General features: G+C 43.1%; 1 protein-coding gene, 1 long non-coding RNA gene and 1 other non-coding gene across 10 annotated transcripts in view; all 3 read left to right on the top strand.

Moving 5' to 3' along the window:
* The first annotated feature begins 1,212 nt into the window (after positions 1-1,212).
* Positions 1,213-1,285, top strand: TRNAC-GCA (transfer RNA cysteine (anticodon GCA)). The gene has a single exon. It is a non-coding gene; the product is annotated as a tRNA-Cys (tRNA).
* A 12,159-nt stretch (positions 1,286-13,444) lies between these two features.
* API5 (apoptosis inhibitor 5) overlaps positions 13,445-22,728 on the top strand; it is a 28,620-nt gene continuing 19,336 nt past the window's right edge. For all 8 annotated transcript variants that reach the window (XR_014069622.1, XR_014069623.1, XR_014069620.1 and 5 more), the window contains exon 1: positions 13,445-13,657. Coding sequence is in view for 4 of the 8 variants with exons in the window: in XM_081544983.1 (XP_081401109.1) it covers positions 13,589-13,657 (69 nt within the window). In the remaining 4 variants the exon portion in view is untranslated. The remainder of the gene's footprint in view (positions 13,658-22,728) is intronic.
* On the top strand, positions 13,764-22,710 carry LOC145527280 (uncharacterized). The gene is made up of 3 exons (XR_014069630.1): positions 13,764-16,796; positions 18,040-18,095; positions 22,676-22,710. It is a non-coding gene; the product is annotated as an uncharacterized LOC145527280 (long non-coding RNA).

Consider the following 22,728-nt stretch of genomic DNA (forward strand, 5'->3'; position numbering starts at 1 on the left):
TCTGGCCAGTGACACGTGAGAAGAGGCCAAGTGGAAGTGTGAAATCACCAAGGCTCAACTCTCCTCCTCACTCTGCACTTTTGACAGCACACGTAGATAAAAAATGCAACATGAGTCATCACATGCAGGATGGCTGTCCCCAAAAGTCACCCAAACCTACAAGAAACAGGGCACGCGCAAGAAATCAACCTTTTTTGTTTTAAGCCACTGAGATTTCGGAGATGTTTGTCATGCAGCATAACAAAACTCAACCTAACAAAAGCAGGTTTCTTGGAAACAGCACCACACTTGTTTGGTAAAGATATTCTGATGTGTTCTCAGTGCAGAGAAAGCACATTTCTGACACAGTCAAGGAACAAAAAATGAACTAAGCATCTATGTGTGAGACGGGAAAAGAAAGTTCAGAGAGGGAGATGCAGAAATAAAAGGGAAGGGGAAACACACAGGACGGTAAGTGTGCCTGCTGATGGGACTCCTCCTCCTCGTGACCTCTCCAAGTCTTCCATAAACTGGACTTTAAACACTTATGGATGCTGAGTAAGAGTGGAATTGTCTTGATCATTTACCAATATGCTTCTGTTTATTGTTCACTTGTTTGCTGTGGATTTGTGGGTTGTTTTCTTTTTTTTTTTACATTTTATTTTGGTGGAAGCTGGGAAAAGGCTGAATTTCATTTCAGTATTTTTATTTATTTATTTAGGCCACACCACTTGGCCTGCAGGATTTTTGTTCCCTGATCAGGGGTGGAATCCATGCCCCCTGCATTGGAAGTGTGGCGTCTTAACCATTGGACAGCCAGGGAAGTCCCAAGAGACTGAATTTCAAGACACCAGTTAACACAGGAAGGAGCAGAGACAGTCTGCGCCACCACTCACGAGAACGGGAGGCAGAAAGTGCCAGAAAGGAGAACTGCAAGTCCCTGGGGACTCACAGAACTCACCAGCACCAGCATATCACAATAGCTAACACATCCAAAGTCACTACCCTGTGCCAGGCAATGGTCAAAGCACTTCATATGCACTTTATATAAGCACTTTATATGAGTTCCTTAAATCCTCATAACATTGCCAGAAAGTTCAGTCCGCTTGTTATCCTCATCTTACAGATGAAGATTCAGGCCTTGAGAAGTTAAATGTTGGCCATGCAAACAGCTCCCCCTGGTGAACCAAATGACCGGCTGCCTCTCATCCTCCAGGGCTTAAAGCAAATGTTTCCCTGGTGGCTCAGACGGTAAAGCGTCTGCCTGCAATGCAGGAGACCCGGGTTCGATCCCTGGGCCAGGAAGATCCCCTGGAGAAGGAAAGGGTAACCCACTCCAGTACTCTTGCCTGGAAAATTCCATGGATCGAGGAGCCTGGTGGGGTCGCAAAGAGTCGGACATGATAGAGCAACTTCACTTTCACTTCGTCCTCACAGAGACTTTCCCCAGGCGCTATATCCACCTCCGTCAGCCTCTATCACAACACCTGTCACCATACATGGCGAGTTTTTAATATGTTTAATCTTTGTATTGTTTTCCTCAGTTAATTTGACAGCAAGCGCCATGGCCACAAGGAGCAGCGCTTGCCCTGTGCACTACTTTATACCTCCAGCCCCCCGTGCGGCCTGAATGAAGCAACAGGAGGACCCAGAACTGATTCATCACGAAGGAAATCAGAACGCTTTCAGCCACCAGTCACAATCTACCTGATTAAATGACATTTTAAAAATACAATGTTTTTTTTTCTTTTCATGTAACCAAAACTACCCAGTATCTTACATACACTAGAATTTGTATTTTTACCTATAACTAGGGGGAAAATTTTTTCAGCAAACATACCAAAATGTTAACAGAGTTTGTTCCAGCAAACATACCAAAATGTTAACAGAGTAGGAGACTTATTTCCTTCTTTATGCTTTTCTTTGTTGTTCCAACTTTCTTCAGTGAATATCTATTATGTTTGCAATAAAAAATAAACAGGGACTTCCCTGGCAGTCCAGTGGTTAAGATTCAGAGCCTCCAATGAAGGGGGCACAGGTTCGACTCCTGGTCGGGGAAATAAGATTCTGCATTAAGTAGAAAGAAAAAAAAGAAAGAAAAGAAAAATAAACATAAAGACTGTTGGTACTTTTTTTGAACATCTCTGCCTTTGAGTTTGTGAATGAATTCTGGGATCAGTCTCTTCCACTGCTTCTCTTTCTCTGGACAAAATTAAGCCAATGCCAACCGCATCACTTTGCACATAGTAGGCATTTCTTCCTGTTTTGATGAACAAATGGGGAACATGGAGGGAATTAAAAAAAAAAGAACAGAATCCGTCATTCTCCATGAAGGGAAAGCAAATGGAGGGAAGACTTCTCAACTGGCTTCATTTCGTTGCTGATGGTGGAAAAGACATAAAGTTTTGGACTCCAAGAGCTCAGGATTTAAAGTCAGATGGATCTGGGTTCAAATCCCACTTCTGTCTTCAATCAGGCTGAGCAACCCTGGGAAATGTATGTAACTTTCTGACATCTCTGATGTGACACAGAATTAAGCCTTTTCTTCACAAACCAGAAGGGATAGAGGGAGATTCCCACAAGGAAAAGCAGAGAGAAATCAATCAATATGTTAGCTATCACTTATTTTTAATTAATTTTCATTGGAGTAGAGTTGCTTCACAGTGCTGTGTTAGCTTCTGCTGTACAGGAAAATGAATCAGCCATACATATACATGTATCCCCTCCCTTTCGGCCTTCCTTCCCAATCAGATCACCACAGTGCATCAAGGAGAGTTCCCTGTGCTATACAGTCTGTGCTCATTAGTTATCTGTTGTATATGTGTCAATCCCAATCCCAATCTCCCAGTTGCTCCTGCCCTCCTTTCCCCTTTGGTGTCCATATGTTTATTCTCTACTTCTCTGCTTTCTGCTTTGCCTATAAGATCGTCTATACCATTTTTCTAGATTCCACACACATATGTTAATATACCATATTTGGTTTTCTCTTTCTTACTTCACTCTGTGTGACACCCTCTAGATCCTTCCATTTCTCTACAAATGACTCAATTTCATACCTTTTGATGGCTGAGTAATATTCCACGTACATCCCATCATGTGGCAGGGGCTCTTCTTTATCCATTCCTCTGTCTTTGGATATTTAGGTGGCTTTCATGTCCTGGCTGGGCTTTCCAGGTGGTGCTAGTGGTAAAGCATCCATCTCCCAATGCAGGAGACGTGAGAGATGCAGGTTCGATCCCTGGGTTGGGAAGATCCCCTAGAGTAGGAAATGGCAACGTGCTCCAGTATACTTGCCTGAACAGTTCCATGGCCAGAGGAGCCCGGCAGGCTATGACCCATGGGGTTGCCAAGAGTCAGACACGACTGAGCACACACACATGTCCTGGCTATTGTAAACAGTGCTGCTGTGATCTTTGGGGTGCACACATCTTTTTCAATTGTGGTTTTCTCTGGATATATGCCCAGTAATGGGATTGCTGGGTCATATGGTAACTCTATTTTTAGTTTTTTAAGGAACCTCTATACTGTTCTCCATAGTGGCTGTAGCAGTTTACACTCCCCTCCACAGTGCATGAGGGCTCCTTAGCAATCACTTTCGTGACTGTCATTATCATTACTATCAGGGGAAAATGCTACATCATTTCAGCTGCTCTCCCTCCCTTCCTGCCTCCCTCCTGCACTCTCCACCCACCAAAACCCTAAAGTTATCCATCAGTACAAGCTGGGAGGGTGCTCCAAAATCAACTGCAGATGGTGACTGCAGCCATGAAATTAAAAGACGCTTAGTCCTTGGAAGGAAAGTTATGACCAATTTAGACAGCATATTAAAAAGCAGAGATATTACTTTGCCAACAAAGTCCGTCTAGTCAAGGCTATGGTTTTTCCAGTGGTCATGTATGGATGTGGGAGTTGGACTATAAAGAAAGCTGAGCGCTGAAGAATTGATGCTTTTAAACTCTGGTATTGCTTTTGTGCTGTGGTGTTGGAGAAGACTCTTGAGAATCCCTTGGACTGCAAGGAGATCCAACCAGTCCATCCTAAAGGATATCAGTCCTGAGTGTTCATTGGAAGGACTGATGTTGAAGCTGAAACTCCAATACTTTGGCCACCTGATGTGAAGAGCTGACTCATTTGAAAAGACCCTGATGTTGGGAAAGATTGAAGACGGGAGGAGAAGGGGATGACAGAGGATGAGATGGATGGATGGCATCACCGACTCACTGGACATGAGTTTGGGTAAACTCCAGGAGTTGGTGATGGACAGGGGGGCCTGGTGTGCTGCAGTCCACGGGGTTTCAAAGAGTCAGACACGACTGAGTGACTGAACTGAACTGAACTGGGAGGGTGGGAGCAGGTCCAGCCTCCATTGCACTTTTCTCTCTGTTATTTACAAACTCTCAAATGTCCTGATGACCGTGAGCAGACTATATTTATGAAATATTCTGCACTGTATAGAGCACATGCAAAGCTTTTTGAAGAAGATGCCACCCTTCAGAAAAAATAGGCTTTCTTTTGAGAGTCATTCTCAATGATTCCTTTCAGTGCTATGAACTCTCTAGTTAGTCAAGAAATCTAGAGCAAATTTCCAGAGCTTTAAGCACTTTGCAAAATGAAGTGGCTCTACACATGTAAGGCTTTTTCAAGTGCATGAAATAAGCAGTGCCAGCTGTTAATAACTTGTAAGTGAAGTCACTCAGTCGTGTACGACTCTTTTTGACCCCATGGACTGTAGCCCACCAGGCTCCTTCATCCATGGGATTTTCCAGGCAAGAATGCTGGAGTGGGTTGCCATTTCCTTCTCCGGGAGATCTTCCCGACCCAGGGATTGAACCTAGGTCTCTCACATTGTAGGCAGACGCTTTTACCGTCTGAGCCACAAAGCTTACCCGGGCCCAAATTCCTTCAGATAAAACAAGCTGAACACCCTCAGCGTACTTTTCACTTATATCCTTCATATCTTCATAACACATTGATGTGTAAATTACTCTTTTCTGCAGATAGAAAAGGCAATTGCAGGGGAGTAAAAAATTTTGAGTGATTAGCAAAGAAGCCTTAACAATAATTGCTGCTATTAACCTCTCTTGGTCTTACTTAGCCTGAGCCTCAGTTGTTTCATCTTAAAAGTGGGGACACACAGGAGCATGTCACAGAGAAGCACTCAAATCTTGGTAGTCATTATTATTATTATTATTATTATTATTACAATTGGCTAGTCACTTCGTGATAGGCTCTGGGCAATGTGCTCTCATTTTAACCCCACAACAGGCCTTTGATAAGGCACTATTGTTATTCCCATTTTGAGATGGGATTACTGAGGTCTGGAGCAGTTTAGTAACTTGCTCAGAGTCACAAAAATTTAGCTGGTCCCCTCTGCCAGGTTTCCCATCCAGCGTTCTTCTGTGGCCGGGACAGTATTGGTCAAACTCTGGGGCTACTCATTGCACTGGGCAGGAGACAGTGGAGGTGCTGTCCTTAAACAAGTGGCCCACCTGGAGCTTGTTTCCAGGAAAACAATTCAGCTTTCCTATGGTTCTTATCCCACCCTTAATTAATGCTTAGGAGCCCAGTCTGGATTATTGGGCTTTGTGATACAAGTCCTCAACCAAAGTTGGCGGGATCAAATCGTTATACTTAAAAAAAAAAATTTTTTTTTTGGCCATGCCATGTGGCTGTGGGATCTAGTTCCCTGACCAAGGATCGAACCTACATCCCCTGCACTGGTAGCTTCGAGTCCTAACCCCTGAGCTGCCAGGGAAGTCCCTAGTTAAACTTTATTCTAGACATTTCTGCAAGGATGTTTTTGAATTAGATTTACATTTGAATGGGTAGAATGAGGCAGATTGCCCTCCATAATGTGGATGGGCCTCATCCAATCAGCTGAAGTCTTGAATAGAACAACAACAGAAAAACAATCCTAAAAAATTCTCCAGGGGACTGCCTTCAACTGAAACTGCAGAGTCAGCTGTCTCAAGTCCCCACCTGTCAGCTCCCATTTCAGATTGGGACTTGCCAGCCTCCAAATGTATCTATTTTCTGTTGATACTGTTTCTCTGGAGAACCCTGGCTAACACAAGCCCATTGCAGTCTGAGGGGAAGGGGGTCAGCATCAGGACACAGAGAGGAGGAACCACTATCCTTTGATAAACGGGAGGAAGAAGCACTTTTCCAGGCCATCATCTTGACAATCTGTGACTCCCCGGTTCACAGCCAGAATCAGAGCGGACTGGCTCCAAGCATCGGCTCTTAACTCCTCATAGTGGGTCAGAGGGCGGTCCCCAAAATGTTACATTCACTTCCTAATCCCTAGGAGCTATGAATATGACCTTATTAGAGAAAAGGGTCTTTGAAGATGTAATTAAGGACCTCTAATGAGATCATGCTGGATTTTCTTGTTCTGTGTTTAGTCACTCAGTAATGACTCTTTGAGACCCCATGGACTGCAGCCCATGAGGTTCTCCTGTCCATGGGGATTCTCCAGGCAAGAATACTGGAGTGAGTTACCATGCCCTCCTCTAGGGAATCTTCCCAACCCAGGCAGGGATCAAACCCAGGGCTCCCACATTGCAGGCGGATTCTATTACCATCTGAGTCACCAGGGAAGCCCTTGGTGGCCCCTAAATCCCATGATACATGTCCTTACAAGAGACACACGGGAGAGATTTGATAGACAAGAGAAAGTGATGTAAAGACAGAGACAGAGATTAGAATGAGCAACCAGAAGCCCAGGAATGCCAACAGCCATGAGAAACTGGAAGAGACAAGGAATAAGATCCCTGCTAGAGCCTCTGCAGGGACCCTGGTCCTGCAAACACCTTGATTTTAGACTTCTGACTTCTGACCTCCAGAACTAGGAGAGCAAAAAATCTCTATTTTAGCCAGCAAGTTTCTGATAATTTGTTATGACAGCACCAGGAAACTAATACACCCCTATTCCCAATAACTGGGATACAATACAGGAAGCAAACTGACATCCACTGAGCAACTTACAGTAACCAAGACTGTCCATTCTTGAAATATAAATGAGTAAGATCTTCGAATGGTACAAGGGAAGGAAACCAATGTTGACTGCGTGCTTACTGTGGCCCAGGCACTGTCCTAGGCACTTGGCTCTATTATTTCATTTAATTCTCATAACAAACTTATAAAGCAGGTACCATTAATGAGTATGTGAAGTTCCCCTAGCAAGATCTAAGTTGCGTTAGGAGGTTAAACATTCCTTGATAGAGAACTGCGAGACGCCAGACATGACTTAACCTATCTAAGAAATCAACGCATTAACCAAGAGGTAATCAGGTATATCCATCAGAGCAGACTACCAGAGCAGAGTAGGAACCCCAAAACTCCCACTCACCAGCTGTGTGACCCTGGGCAGGTCTTTAACATCTCTGTGCCTTGGTTTCTCCATCTCTTTACATTGGAATCTGCCTTACATAAGGTCTTTGTGAGTTAAAGCATATAAGGCATGTAGGACCAATCCTGGCAGATAGCAGCCACTCCATAAGGGTTAGCCATTACTGTAACACACATGCTATCAAGCACGTGGTAAACACTCAATGGATATTGAATATTATTATCATCATTAGTTCAATTAAGACGCAGCTCAACCTTAGTCTTTCCCTGTTTCTTCTAGAGAGTCACAATCTTTATTCTGTTAGACTTTTAAAAAGGCCTCCTTAGAAGCCAGAAATTGGATTAAAATAAAAGTTCTCAGAATGTAAGGACTCAGACTGATCCAAAGTACACAGCATATAAAGTAATGGCAGGAGAGGGGGCGTTGCTTTAAGCCTTTCAACACATATTAAGTAGAGAATCAAGCTTAATTTCAAAATTATAACAAAAATGGATTCAAAGATAGTCACAGCACCTGAAATGCCACAATTTACTAGGGCAAAAGCCACTGACTGTTGGGTGGGTGGAGAGAGGAGAGGCAAGGAAAAAAGACAGAATGGTTTTCCTAAAATTAAATTGTAAAAGTAAAAGCAAAGTGAAAAATTCCTTCCAAGAAATCCTCAGGATCTTTGACCATATTATAAAAAACTGAGGACAGAAAAGTTTGACTGTTTGCTTATTCCTTAGTTCATTCTTTCATTTATTTAACATTTATTGCACATAAATAAGTAGTTCCAAGTTTTATTATCTAGGGCAGTGTCTTTAAACAACTGCAGTTCAGGCTAGAAAGAACTGAGGGTTACAGAAGAACAATAGAAGGGAAGAAATGCTCACTGCAGATTTCTGGGGAAAGTGCTAAACCAGATGACTGCCCAGGTCACTTCCAGTCCCTGTAAAGCTAATTCCAGATCATGTCACCAGTCACATATCACAGTATCAGTACATACAATCTGTCTATTGGCTGAGCACACTACGTTGATGTCATCAATGTACTTTTGTAAATCAAATATATTTTACTTGTGCATTTTGTTTATTGTTTCTACAGCACGTACGTTTCATGCCTGTTTTGCATCCTTAAACAGTGTCTGGGGACTTCCCTGGTGGTTCAGTGGCTTAAGACTCTGTGCTCCCAAAGCAGGGGGCCCAGGTTCGATCCCTGGTCCAGGAACTAGACCCCACATGGTTCAACTAAGAACTCACATGCCACAACTAAAAAAAGAGAGCAAGAGAGAGAGAAATCCTGCATGCCTCTACTAAGACCTGGCACAACCAAATAAATAAATAATTTTTTAATAAAATAAAACAATGCCTGGCTCATAGAAGGTGTTCAATAAATACTTGTTGAGTGATGAAGCAAAACGCATCCTCTATTCAAGCACTGAAATTGACAAAATGGAATCCAGATGGCCTTTAAGCATCCCCATTGATAGGGGCATGCATCCTAAGTCATTTCAGCCATGTCCAATTCTGTGCGGCCCTGTGGACTGTATCTCGCCAGACTCCTCTGTCCATGGGATTCTCCAGGCAAGACTACTGAAGTGAGTTGCCAGGCCCTCCTCCAGGGGATCTTCCCAACCCAGGGATCGAACCCACGTCTCTTATGTCTCCTGCATTGGCAGGCAGGTTCTTTACCACTAGTGCCGCCTGGGAAGCCCTGTTGATAGAGGGCGCTATAGCAACACGCTCCCACCTCTCCCTCCTCCGGGAACAGTCCCTCCTTCCTCTGAACACGTGGGCCCCCGGGGAAGCCATGTGTGTGCCCTGGGATCTCACTTTCTTGCTGTTAACTGACGGGCCCAAAGCAGGACACATGACCTAACCTGAGCCAAACCAATTCTCTTTTCTGGGACTTAATTCCACCTTTTAAGCACAGAGGGACTTTAACAAATGACCTGTGAACTCATTCACAGATCCAGTGGCTGGAGAGACAAAACTACAAAAATCGAAGAGAAGCTGGACAATACAGAAAAGCACCAGAGAAGGAAATTTAAAAAGTCACCCATTTATCAGACTTTGTAGTAATAAAAAGTGGGAAATAACATACCCGTACAAAAGGAAATGGATAAATGAACTATGGTACCTCGATACTAGTCCACGCTGTCATGGAAAGATTTATAAAACATGTTGCCGAGGCACAGAACAAAATGTGCTGTGTTACTACATATATTGGGTTGGCCAAAAAATTTGTTCCAGCCTTTCATACCATCTTTCTGAAAAACCCGAACGAACTCTTTGACCAACCCAACAGCTGTATGTTTTCTCAAACTACATATTGTGTATAAAGGTCTATAAGACTAAAACTCGACTGATAGCCATAGTTACCTCTGGGGAAGATAGATGAGATGAAGAACTTTTAGGTTTTATGGAAAATAATTTTATAGTATTTGACTATACTAATATGATATTGTATTTCTAGGCTAACTTGTTTAAAGGAAAAAAATCATAATGATAAAAAGATCTGGGCTTCCCTGGTGGTGCAGACGGTAAAGAATCTGCCTGCAGTGTAGGAGACCCGGGTCCGATCCTTGGGTCAGGAAGATCCCCTGGAGAAGGGAATGTCAATCCACTCCAGTATTCTGGCCTGGAGAATTCTATGGACAGAGAAGCCTGGCAGGCTACAGTCCTTGGGGTCGCAAAGAGTCGGACAGGACTGAGCGACTCACACACACTATGAAGTAGAGTCTACTGAGATCAGAGACAACGAAACCATTTAGGGAGCTGGGGGCATTGCTCAAATGTGAGGGTACTGGGCCTGAACCACTGCAGAAGGGATGCTGCTGCTGCTAAGTCGCTTCAGTCGTGTCCGACTCTGTGCGACCCCATAGACGGCAGCCCACCAGGCTCCACCGTCCCTGGGATTCTCCAGGCAAGAACACTGGAGTGGGTTGCCATCTCCTTCTCCAATGTATGAAAGTGAAAAGTGAAAGTGAAGTCGCTCAGTCGTGTCCGACTCTTAGCGATCCCATGGACTGAAGCCTGCCAGGCTCCTCCATCCATAGGATTTTCCAGGCAAAAGAGTACTGGAGTGGGGTGCCATTGCCTTCTCCAGAAGGGATGATGAGAAAGAGACAAATGCGTGATGGGTTTGGGGTATAGAGTTGAGACCCGTGGTTGATTGGATGTAGCGGTGAGGAGTGGGCATGTTTGGGGACGAGTGACACTTTCAGAGTAAAGAGCATGGGCTTTGGAATTCAGCTGCCAAGACTCAAAGCCCAACCCAGCTCTTCCCTGCTAAGGGATATTAGGCAAGTTAGTTCACACCCCATCTCTGTCTGCTCATTTGTCAGTGAAGATGAAAATATCATTTCCTAGCTCGCAGAGCTTTTAGGAATTCATTTGTGTAAAATGCTTAGAACTTTGTCATTGCTCTGGATATATGTTGGTTATTATTGGAAGGACTCCTCTTGTTATTGCTATCACAATCATTGTCATCAAAATTATCATCATTAGGGCCAAATGTAGTCCCTGAGCCTAGATGACCAGTTGGAAATAGAGGAAAAAAATATAATTTGAACTGAAGCAGGACTGAGGGTCAGAGAAGAGTAAGGAAATCAAGAAGAGTCCACAAGACTGATTACTGTGATTAACTAAAGGGCAGCAACGGAGAAAGAAGGGTGAGTGTTAAGGGGAACTGCCTGGCAAGTTAGTTAAGGATTAGGTTTGAAGGAACTTGTATGAGTACGTATATTTTAAAACAGAAAAACACTGGTTGAGTCTTTTATCTTTTTTGAAGTTTATGCTTAAAAAATTAGGTATATAAAATTATAAAGAGACATATATATTATACATGAGCTTCCAAGGGGGCTCCCTGGTGGCTCAGATGGTAAAGCATCTGCCTGCAATGCGGGAGACCCAGGTTCAATCCCTGGGTCGGGAAGATCCCCTGGAGAAGGAAATGGCAACCCACCCCAGTACTCTTGCCTGGAAAATCCCATGGATGGAGGAGCCTGGTAGGCTACAGTCCAAGGGACAAAGAGCTGGAAATGACTGAGCAACTTCACTTCACCTCCCAAGGAGCGCTAGTGGTAAAGAACCTGCCTGTCAATGCAGGAGACGTAAAAGATGAGGGTTTGATCCCTGTGTCCAGAAGATCTCCTGGAGGAGGGCATGCCAACCGGCTCCAGTATTCTTGCCTGGAGAATCCCGTGGACAGAGGAGCTTGGCGGACTACAGTCCACAGGGTCACAAAGAGTCAGACAGGACTGAGTGACTTAGCATGCATGCACATTATATTATATGCATATAGAAATTTATTCTTACTGTAGTGAATTAAAGCATTAAGCCAAAGCAACAGTCCCTTTGAAAACACAGCCTCACTTCCTGCCTCAGATCACTTCACCATTTTTACACATACACTTAACACTATATTGAATACCTAATGTAGTGGATGTGATCAACATACACCTTTGTTATTGCCTTCCACTATCTCTTTAAAATTTATTAAGGTAGAGAAATCTTGTTCAGACACTAGAGAAAAATTCTGGCAGAGCCGTAACTTGTTTACTTGCTCTTAGTTAAAAGATAGTCCTCAATTCAGAAATTAAAATGGCCATTCCCACACGTGAACACAAACACTAAAGTCGATTTTCAACCTGATCTCTGCTCCAGGTGAAACCTGTTTCCCATCCTACCTTTCTGCTCTTCACTCCCCACTCCACTGGTTGTTCAGTGGCTAAGTCATGTCCAGCTGTTTGCAACCCCATCAACTGTAGCCCACCAGGCTCATCTGTCTATGGAATTTCCCAGGTGAGAATACTGGAGTGGGTTGCCATTTCCTCCTCCAGGGGATCTTCCTGGCCCAGGGATCACACCTGAGTCTATTATGCCTCTCCTGCATTGGCAGGTGGATTCTTTACCACTGAGCCCCCCGGGAAGTCCAAGATTTCTCTTTCAAAAAACCCTCACCAACTCCTCCTCTCCTACTTCCTAATCTTTTAACATATCCTTAATCTAAATGAGCAATACAAGGTCCAAGGAACTGTTTTGTAACCATTGCCTGTGTATATTCTGCACAAGTGAATCTGGGTTTGAAATTTACCATCTATTACATAGCTTGACGTTTCAATCTTGACAGTTCAATATGAATACATGTAACTTTGCTTTGTATGCTTTTTGTAATAAAAATGTGATCATTTTATAGCTGTTTTGCAACTTCCTTTTTTTTTTTTAGTTTAAACATGTATTTTACAGACTCTTATCAGTAACTATATATGGTTTCAATTATTATTACCCTCTTGGATATTAAACCCAATCAGGATTAAACCCAATCCTAACTACTCTGGCAGCAAGAAAAGATAAACAAACCTCCCCAGCAAGCCAAATTTCACCCCTAGACTTGTTTAGCTTGATGGACAAATTTTTTCGTTTTGTTTTTTGGGTTTTTCTGTTTTGTTTTGTTTGAAACTAGAGTCCTTTTTTTTTTTTTTTTTAAGGACACCTGAGTGATTTTTGTTCAAAAAAAAAAAAAAATCCCAAATTAAAAAAGAATAAAAACAACACTGAATCTATGGCCACAGATTTGTGTTACCTTCCTGAATCCGTTGTACAGTTTATGACTTCCCATAGAAGAGCTTGCACTCTCACTCATCATTCTATTTTTCTCTCTGGCCAACTTGAGATCCTTTAAGGGCAGAAACGCAGTCATCTTTGTATTTCCCTCCAAGCCGCACCAAGAGCTCCTAGCCAGGCACAGTTCAGCTCAGTTCAATTCAGTCGCTCAGTCTTTGCGACCCCATGGACTTCGAAGATTCAGCACGCCAGGCTTCCCTGTCCATCACTAACTCCCGGAGCTTCCTCAAAGTCACGTCCATCGAATCAGTGATGCCATCCACTCATCTCATCCTCTGTCTTCCCCTTCTCCTTCCGCCTTCAATCTTTCCCAGCATCAGGGTCTTGTTCCAGGCACAAGTCTTCCAAAAAAAAAAAACGGACGAGCTTCTTTAATCGTCCTTGCGGCGTTTTGCACCTCCCAGCGCTAGAGGGCGACCAAACCCCATACGGCGCGTTGGCCGGTAACCAAGGCCGCTCCCGACGCGCACGTCCTTACGTAGACGTTGGGGGCGGAGCCGCCCTGTGCGCGGTGACTGGCGGCGGCACTGGCGGCAGCTGGAGGCGGAGTAGTGCGGGTCGCGGGCTTGGAGAACTTCAGAGGCGGCGGGGGCGCCGGCGACGACGAGGACGACGAGGACAGCAGGAGCGGGCCCCGGGCTTGTCGTTCACCATGCCGACCGTGGAGGAGCTTTACCGCAACTACGGCATCTTGGCCGATGCCACGGAGCAAGTGGGCCAAGTGAGTAGCCCAGCGGCCTGCGGGCCCGGCGTTCCGCGGCCTCGGAAGCGCTCCCCGGGCCCGGCGGGGGCTGCTGCTGCGCCCGCCCGCGAGCTCCTGGCCGCCCGGGCTGTTTTCGTCGGGGTGGGCCCCTCCCGGGAGTGCAGACTCGGGCTTCACCAGCCAGAGTGCGGTCCCCGCGTCCCAGGCTCCTCTGCCTCCCGTGGTCAGCCTTTTCTCACCGTTTCCTAATTCAAGCTTTTTCAGCACCGCCGCCCCCGCCCCCGAGTTCAGTCTCTTCCCTGATCCTTGTCCTCCGGGGTCCTTTGAAGTCTTTCTCCTCCTTTTCGGTGGCGTTCAGTCCCTTGGAAGATTAAATTGAGAGGTCAGAAACGCCTTTCTCGAGGCAAAAATCTGCAGTTAATTTAGGAAAGAGCGCTTGGGAGACAGAAGTTTGTGAAATACCGAAGGGGCCGTTACGTCTAGACTTTAATGAGGGCTTATGATTTCGTTATTTAGTTCATTAGATGAGCGCCTGCCAGGAACCGGGTTCTGCGCCGGGCCCTGGAGGTACGAGAAAGACAGATCCGTGCTCTCCCAGAACACATCTTTAGTGAGGGAGACCAGTGATAAATAAGAAAGTTAGATGCTGCCCTCACGACCCACCACCACACACACACCCCCTGTGGAAAGTGTGAAGAAAATATAACAGGGCCGTGCGCGGGGGGTGGGGGGGAGTGTGCAGCTTTAAATAGCGTTGTCTGGCAAGAGTTCCCTAAAGTGTTTGCCCAGACACAACTTCAGCAGTGCTGAATCGGCCGTCCGAGCCGCTGCTTCTTTGTGAGTCTTGAAGTGCTGGAGTCCATTGAACTTGAGTTGATAAAGTGGTAGTGTGTTTTCTTGGTAAAAGAACCAGTCTCTCTCCGACATAATCTCCATCATTGCTAGAAATCCCATGCTGTATCTTTCCCGTGCTTAAAACGTCATTTGATTCTTCTGCTTACCCATCCCAAGGAGTAGGAAGATCTAGAGAAGGAGGAGATCCTAGAGACTGATAACATTAGCAAAGCTGTGGCTGTGCCTCTCCCATCCTTTTTTTCTGAACATGTGTAATTCAGTTCAGTCGCTTAGTCGTGTCCGACTCTTTGCTGCCCCATGGACTGCAGCAGGCCATGCTTCCCTGTCCATCATCAACTCTCCGAGCTTACTCAAACTCATGTCCATCCAGTCGGTGATGCCATCCAGCCATCTCATCCTCTGTCGTCCCTTTCTCCTCCCGCCTTCAGTCTTTCCCAACATCAGAGTCTTTTCCAGTGAGTCAGTTCTTCACATCAGGTGGCCAAAGTATTGGAGTTTCAACTTGAGCATCAGTCCTCCCAATGAATATTCAGGACTGATTTCCTTTAGGATTGACTGGTTGGATCTCCTTGGGACTCTCAAGGGTCTTCTCCAACACCACAGTTCAAAAATGTCAGTTCTTCTGCACTCAGCTTTCTTTATGGTCCAGCTCTCACATCCATACATGACCACTGGAAAAACCATAGCTTTGACTAGATGGACCTTTGTTGGCAAAGTAATGTCTTTGCTTTTTAAATATGTTGTCTAAGTTGGTCATAGCTTTTCTTCCAAGGAGCAAGTGCCTTTTAATTTCATGGCTGCAGTGATTTTGGAGCCCAAGAAAATAAAGTCTGTCATTGTTTGCCCATCCATTTGCCACAGAAGTGATGGGACCAGATGCCGTGATCTTAGTTTTTTGAATATTGAGTTTTAAGCCAGCTTTTTCACTCTCCTCTTTCACTTTCATCAAGGGGCTCTTTAGTTCCTCTTCGCTTTCTGCCATGAGGGTGATGTCCTCTGCATATCTGAGGTTTCTGATATTTCTCCCGGCAATCTTGATTTCAACTTGTGCTTCGTCCAACCCAGCATTTCACATGATATACTCTGCATATAGGTTAAATAATCAGGGTGACGATATACAGCCTTGACATACTCCTTTCCTAATTTGGAACTAGTCCATTGTTCCATGTCCAGTTCTAACTGTTGGTTCCTGACCTGTCTCTCAGGAGGCAGGTAAGGTGGTCTGGTATTCCCATCTCTTTCAGAGAAAGAGTAAAGAGATGTATGATTCAGGTTGAACCGTTATGAGCTGAACAAAAAAATTTTTTTTATTTTGGGGCCATATTTAGCTTAATCTAGAATTGTGACTATACCAGTTTCAAGTATCAGATGATTTTTCTTTCCTACACATTTCCACTTCAGTAGATAATTTTGATGTCAATCAATGAGAAATATTTACTGATAGTCTGTTGTGGATGTTTATAGGGTGTGTGTGTTAAGTCAGCTGTGAAGGGAACATTTTCTGCCCATTGAGGCAGGGTGGGGAGAACTTACATGGTCACTCAGTGTGAGCTTTTGTTGTCCTTGTTCCTCAAGAGAGCTAGTAAGTGAAGGTGTTCACATTTGTTATGACTGAGGTAGGGAAGAGTGTAGCAAATTGTTCTGCCTAAAATTGACTTCATTGCAGAAAGGATGGGGGACAAAAGGTAGAAAAGTGATTCTCAAGTCAGTTATATGCATTGCTCTCCCAAAGAGGCGATTCAGGAGTCTTCAGAGAACCTCTGAAACTGTGTACACAGTGCTGTCCCATGCCCCCACCCTCATTTTTTGCTGGACAGTCACCTACTTAGAGTATGTTAGAGAAAATAGAAGCCAAACTGGAGTTTTCCTATTCTGTGAATTTGAGGCTTGTTCACATTTTCCTCTTATGTCATCTTTAGTTATAAATCTACCAGCTTAGGTTGAGAGTTCTTTCTCAAGAGGTCAGTAATGTTTCTCAGAAGAAATCTGCTTTTAATTTAGGAAGAGTGCTTAGAAGAGAGAAGTTTGTGAAAAACAGGAGGGCCGCCTTTCATGCAGATTTGAATGAGGACCCATGATTTCATTTATTCAGTATATTTTTTGAGTGCCTATCATGTACCAGACGCTGTTGTTGATTTAGTCGCTAAGTCACATCCGACTCTTTTTGACCCTGTGGACTGTAGCCTGCCAGGCTCCTCTGTCCATCGGATTTCTCAGGCAAGAATACTGGAGTCAGTTGCCATTTCCTTCTCCAGAGGAGCTTCCTGACCCATGGATGGAACCCACATCTCCTGCTTGGCAGGTGATTCTTTACTGCTGAGCCACCTGGGAAGCCCACTAGACACTCTGCTGGACAGTAAAATTTTAGCATAGTACTTTTAAGTGATGGGACATCAGTACCTTCATGACATTGTAATGTCAAGTGTCAAACAACTAAATAAGATAAAAAGACCTCTGTGTAATAAAGTGTCATGATTTGCTGAGCCTCAGACAGTAAATTCTAGTAGAACTGAAGCTGGGCTAAACCGTAATGCCAACTAATTCTGCTCTATTGTGTAATAATTCTTCCCTTTTAGAGAAAATTCCTAAAACTGCCCACTAAAGAAAAGTGTATTGGGCTTCAAGATACTGCTTATAAATTTTAATTGAAAGCAACAGCCAACTTAACAGAAGGGGCACCATTCATGTTTTTTTTAAGGAGAGGGAAAAATATTTATATTTTACTGTACCTAAGCCAGATTTTCATGTTACCTTACAAGATTTATAGTAGCGATTTTGAATTTCCTGGCAGGCACCTCTCTGGACTTCCCTGGTGGCTCAGATGGTAGAGAATCCATCTGCAATGCAGGAGACCTGGGTTCAATCCTTGGGTTTGGAAGATCCTCTGGAGAAGGGAATGGCTACCCACTCCAGTGTTCCTGCCTGGAAAATTCCACAGACAGAGGATGCGGTCGCAAAAAGTCAGACACGACTGAGAAACTAACACACACTTCTCTGGACACTTTTGAAACCATGTTTGAGTTTCTTAGTCTAGAACTTCCTTCTAACTTTATTTTGATTTTCACCCTTTTTTAAAGAGGTGAGTTCCACAGTTGCTCACAGAGCTGCCACTGAGGGGACTGCCCAGGGTTAAATTCTTTTATTTTTTTGTTTCTCTCCTTGACTTGTCCCATGCCCTTCAGTAGAACATTTGAAGAAATATATTCATGGAAGGAACAGATACATATATACCACATAACCCTTGTTTTCAAGAATTCACTCTTGAATGAAGAAGGGAACTTTATACACACATACTCAGACATATTTAAACCGTGAACATGTATGTTCTAAGGAGCAAGCTGCAGGTCATCAATTCTAAGTGATGCATTATTTAATATCTCAGAACTCCCAGTCCTTCTGCTATCTCTCCTCTTGTAACTCCTGTGATCCGCCTACGCCTTCAGCCTCCCTCTCTCACCCTCTGCCCCTGCTGCCCCTCAGGCAGGTCTCCTTCCTCTGCTGTGTGTTCTTACACCCCTCTAACCTCTCTTCCTGGTTCCCAGCAGGCCACAAAAGAACACGCTGGGCCCATCGTTAAATTTTGTCTCAACTTTTTACGAATGTAAGTAATTTTAAGATGTAAATATTTAATTTTATGTTACATAGTCAAGAAAAATTTAAGTTAAAAGAAAAGCCAAACACCTATTACGGAATTTTGGCGGTTAGACTGAGGTGATATCTGGTCAATATAATTGCTAACTCTGATTTCTCTTGTGTCCTCCTACACAGAGTGTATTGGCTCAAGAGTAGAATAGTATAAGCTTTACTGACTTGCTGCTGCTGCTGCTAAGTCGCTTCAGTCGTGTCCGACTCTGTGCGACCCCACAGACGGCAGCCCACCAGGCTCCGCCGCCCCTGGGATTCTCCAGGCAAGAATACTGGAGTGGGTTGCCATTTCCTTCTCCAGTGCATGAAAGGGAAAAATGAAAGTGAAGTCGCTCAGTCGTCTCCGACCCTTAGCGACCCCATGGGCTGCAGCCTACCAGGCTCCTCCGTCCATGGGATTTTTCCAGGCAAGAGTACTGGAGGGGGGTGCCATTAACTTATGTTTCATGAAATAGCATTCTTTCGGTACTTTTTCTCATATGCTTAAGCTAAAATGAAAGACCAACCAAGTTCATAATCCCTCAAAAATACATAGAAGTGTTAACAATTTAACACTTGTATTAAATACAAACTAAGTTCGATTGAGTCTAAGGAAGAAAGTAACAGCTTAGTTTATCCATTTTCTTTTTGTGTCATACTTGAGAAATTTGTTGAAACTGCATCCTTTCTTCTCTAAAATAACGGCTTTACTTTGCACATCACTGGCTACTTATTAGTTGTGATTTCACAGTCATAATTACAAGGTTTTTCTTTTATAATGTGTCCACTGAATGTGAGTCAAGTTGTAACTTTTTTACTTGAAAATATCTTGGTGATTTCTTTTGAGTTTGCTCTTTTTATTAGTTGTTAAAATCACAGATAAATATAGCTTTAGAAATGTATTAAAAATGTTTACAATTAAAGCCTCTTATTAGGATCATAAATCATTTATCTAGCTAAAATACACAACTGTGTTGGAAAAGGAAAATACACAGTGCTGTGTAGTATTTGAAACATTTTATTGTGTTTACATACCTACCTGTTACTGAATCACTGTGATCACTGAAAATACCGCTTATGTCTTGTTCCTTGTTTGAAAACCAGAAGTAGTAACTACTTGAGGGAGATTTCTGTTCAAAAGTCTTGTCCCTATACTGCACTTGAAAAACAAATAATTTAAAAAGCTGGCAAAGAAGAATATAATTTTATTTTGCATTTCATAAAAGATGATTAGTTGAAGTCTGTTAATAATGTCTGTGAAATTATTTGATAAAACTGAAGACTATTAATGGTAGTTTAACGATATTAAAATGTCTTAACTTTCCAAAGGTCTTGCTGTTTAGGATAATACATTCCAATTTACATGCTTGTGTGAAGCCTGTATTTAGGACTCAAATTACCTTTGACACCCCTGGATCTGGCAAGCTTTTCTTTCTCTCCTCTTTTGTTAATTAAGCTCTCAGAATACTAATTTGAAAAATTCCAATTAAAGAAGCTTGGTATTAGGCACAGATCTTGACTTAAAAACCCATCAGAACTATGTTTGGGTTCTGGATCTGCTGCTTAACTAAATGTATGGTTCTGGACAAATTATTTCACTTTTCTGTGCCTTGGTGGTTTTCTCATCTGAAAAATAGGGATAGTAGTAACACCTAACTCACAGGATTATTGTGAGGCACTCCGCACAATGCACGAGGCGTTCCACAGCCCCTTGTAGGCTTAGCACAGGTTGCTGGTGGTCCCCTTTGTTCTATTCCAGACTTTTTTCTTGGTAGGGGGATGGGTTGTTTCAAGCCAGAGTTCTTCATTTACTTTTAGACAGTGAATTTTAGACAGTTCAAAGGTCTTTCTAAGTAAAGCTTGAAATTCAAGTTAAAGGAAGTTGGACTGGTAACTGCAAAAAGTAAGGATGTCAGACAGCTCTAGACTTTGATTTTATGACATCTACTGAGGGCTTCCCTGGTGGGAAGCCTTTACTTTCAAACAGTAAAGAATCGAACTGCAATGCAGGAGACCTAGGTTGGATTCCTCAGTCAGGAAGGTCCCCTGGAGAAGGGAATGGCAACCCACTCCAGTATTTTTGCCTGGGAAATCCCATAGACAAAGGAGCCTGGAAGTCCATGGGGTGGCAAAGAGTCAGACATGACTGAGCACCTAACACTTTCACTTTCACACTGAGCAACTAACACTCTCACTTTTCAGAAGCTGTGGAGCAAGCTACAGGAGTGTAAAGTGGTACAGAAGTCAGCCATGATCTTTTTTGAACCTTTGCACTAAAAAGTGGGTAATATATTTTTGAAGTAGTAATTCCTAAAGACTGATTTTGTGTCTGCATTTCATGAGGAAGCTATCCTTATTCACAGAAATTTCTTTTATTTAGGGGTTGGTATTAATGTTTAAGACAGGAAAAGGAGTTGTCATTAATCTAGTAAATATGCAGATTATATTAAAATCTGTGCCGTTCAAAGATCTAATTGTGACCATAGGCTTTTGATACATAAAACACTTTATTTCTGATTATTTTTTTTAAAAAATACTGTCCTTAGTTGAGATTCCAATGAAACTAAATAACTTTGCATCCTGCCTTTTTTTTTCTTTAAGTCTGTAATCTACTGGATGTTCTTGAGTTGTCCACTCACTTATCTAAAGCATTTGGAGGATTGCGTTTTACAGAGTAAATACGATGCTGTGTACACATTTGGTTTAGTAGTGTGATTAAGGTTTTCCAGTAATTAAAAGTTTTCTGTAGTCACAATTTGTATTGCTTTGTTTCCCAACTTGATCCATTAATAAAAGGACTAGTTTGGAGGCAGGTGTGTAGTGGGGACTGGGAACTTGCTGACTCTTCACATTATGAGTATCTGAGGGCAGGTACTTATGAAATTTTTTTTTTAAAGGAAACAAGCTTTGAATGTACTATTTTAATGAAACGTTAAATGTGTGACATTGGGCATGTAGAACAAATTACCATTTTCATATCCTAAAACATGAGGCAAAATAAAGCTTCCTAACCTTCCTCTTATTGCTTAATTTCAGGAGTATCTTCTACCTTCTGCAGTGTGCTCATTGAAAATAGATCAGTATATCTAAATGTAACACAATTATTTGAGAATTCTGTTTATTCATTCTGTTCAATTGCTCAGTCATGTCCGACTCTTTGCAACCCATGGACTGCAGCACGCCAGGCCTCCCTGTCCATCACCATCTCCCGGAGCTTGCTCAAACTCACTTCCATCCAGTCGGTGATGCCATCCAACCATCTCATCCTCTGTTGTTCCCTTCTCCTCCTGCCTTCAGTCTTTCCCAGCATCAGGGTCTTTTCCAGTGAGTCAGTTCTTCACATCAGGTGGCCAAAGTGTTGGAGCTTCAGCTTCAGCATCAGTCCTTACAATGAATGAATATTCAGGACTGATCTCCTTTAGGGTTGACTGGATTGATCTCCATGCAGTCCAAGGGACTCTCCAGAGTGTTCTCCCAACACCACAGTTCAAGAGCATCAATTCTTCGGTGCTCAGCTTTCTTTTTGGTCCAACTCTCACATCCATACGTGACTACTGGAAAAACCATAGCTTTGACTGGATGGACCTTTGTTGGCAAAGTAATGTCTCTGCTTTTTAAATATCCTGTCTAGGTTGGTCATAGCTTTTCTTTCAAGGAGCAAGTGTCTTTTAATTTCATGGCTGCAGTCACCATCTGCGGTGATTTTGGAGCCCAAGAAAATCAGGTCTGTCACTGTTTCCATTGTTTCCCCATCTATTTGCCATGAAATGATGGGATCAGATGCCATGATCTTAGTTTTTTGAATGTTGAGTGTTAAGCCAGCTTTTTCACTCTCCTCTTTCACTTTCATCAGGAGGCTCTTTAGTTCCTCTTTGCTTTCTGCCATAAGGGTGGTGTCATCTGCATATCTGAGGTTATTGATATTTGTCCCAGCAATCTTGATTGCAGCTTGTGCTTCGTCCAGCCCGGCATTTCTCATGATGTACTCTGCATATAAGTTAAATAAACAGGGTGACAGTATACAGCCTTGACGTACTCCTTTCCCAGTTTGGAGCCAGTCTGTTGTTCCATGTCCAGTTCTAACTGTTGCTTCCTGACCTGCCTACAGATTTCTCAGGAGGCAGGTAAGGTCATCTGGTATTCCCATCTCTTAAAGAATTTTCTAGTTTGTTGCAATCCACACAGTCAAAGGCTTTGGTGTAGTCAATGAAGCAGAGGTAGATGTTTTTCTGGAATTCTCTTGCATTTTCTATGATCCAACAAATGTTGGCAGTTTGATCTCTGGTTCCTCTGCCTTTTCTAAATCCAGCTTGAATATCTGGAATTTCTCGGTTCACATACTGTTGAAGCCTGGCTTGGAGAATTTTGAGCATTACTTGGCTAGCGTGTGAGATGAGTACAGTTGTGTTTATTCTGTTTATTACAAAATTTTAAAGCATGATACAATCACAAGACTAGGAACAGTTAATCACTAAATGAAGAAGTGTTAGTACATAACAAACTTGTTTTTTCCACATAAAATTAGAATCATTCTTCTCTCTTTCCCAAATCACAAAGAATAATATGAAGGGCAAGGAGCAGATAGTAGGAAGGTAGGTGTTAAATTTAAG

Source organism: Giraffa tippelskirchi, chromosome 11 (genome assembly GCF_054371585.1).
Source record: "Giraffa tippelskirchi isolate mGirTip1 chromosome 11, T2T-mGirTip1v1.2.pri, whole genome shotgun sequence".
Classification (NCBI taxonomy): Eukaryota; Metazoa; Chordata; class Mammalia; order Artiodactyla; family Giraffidae; genus Giraffa; species Giraffa tippelskirchi.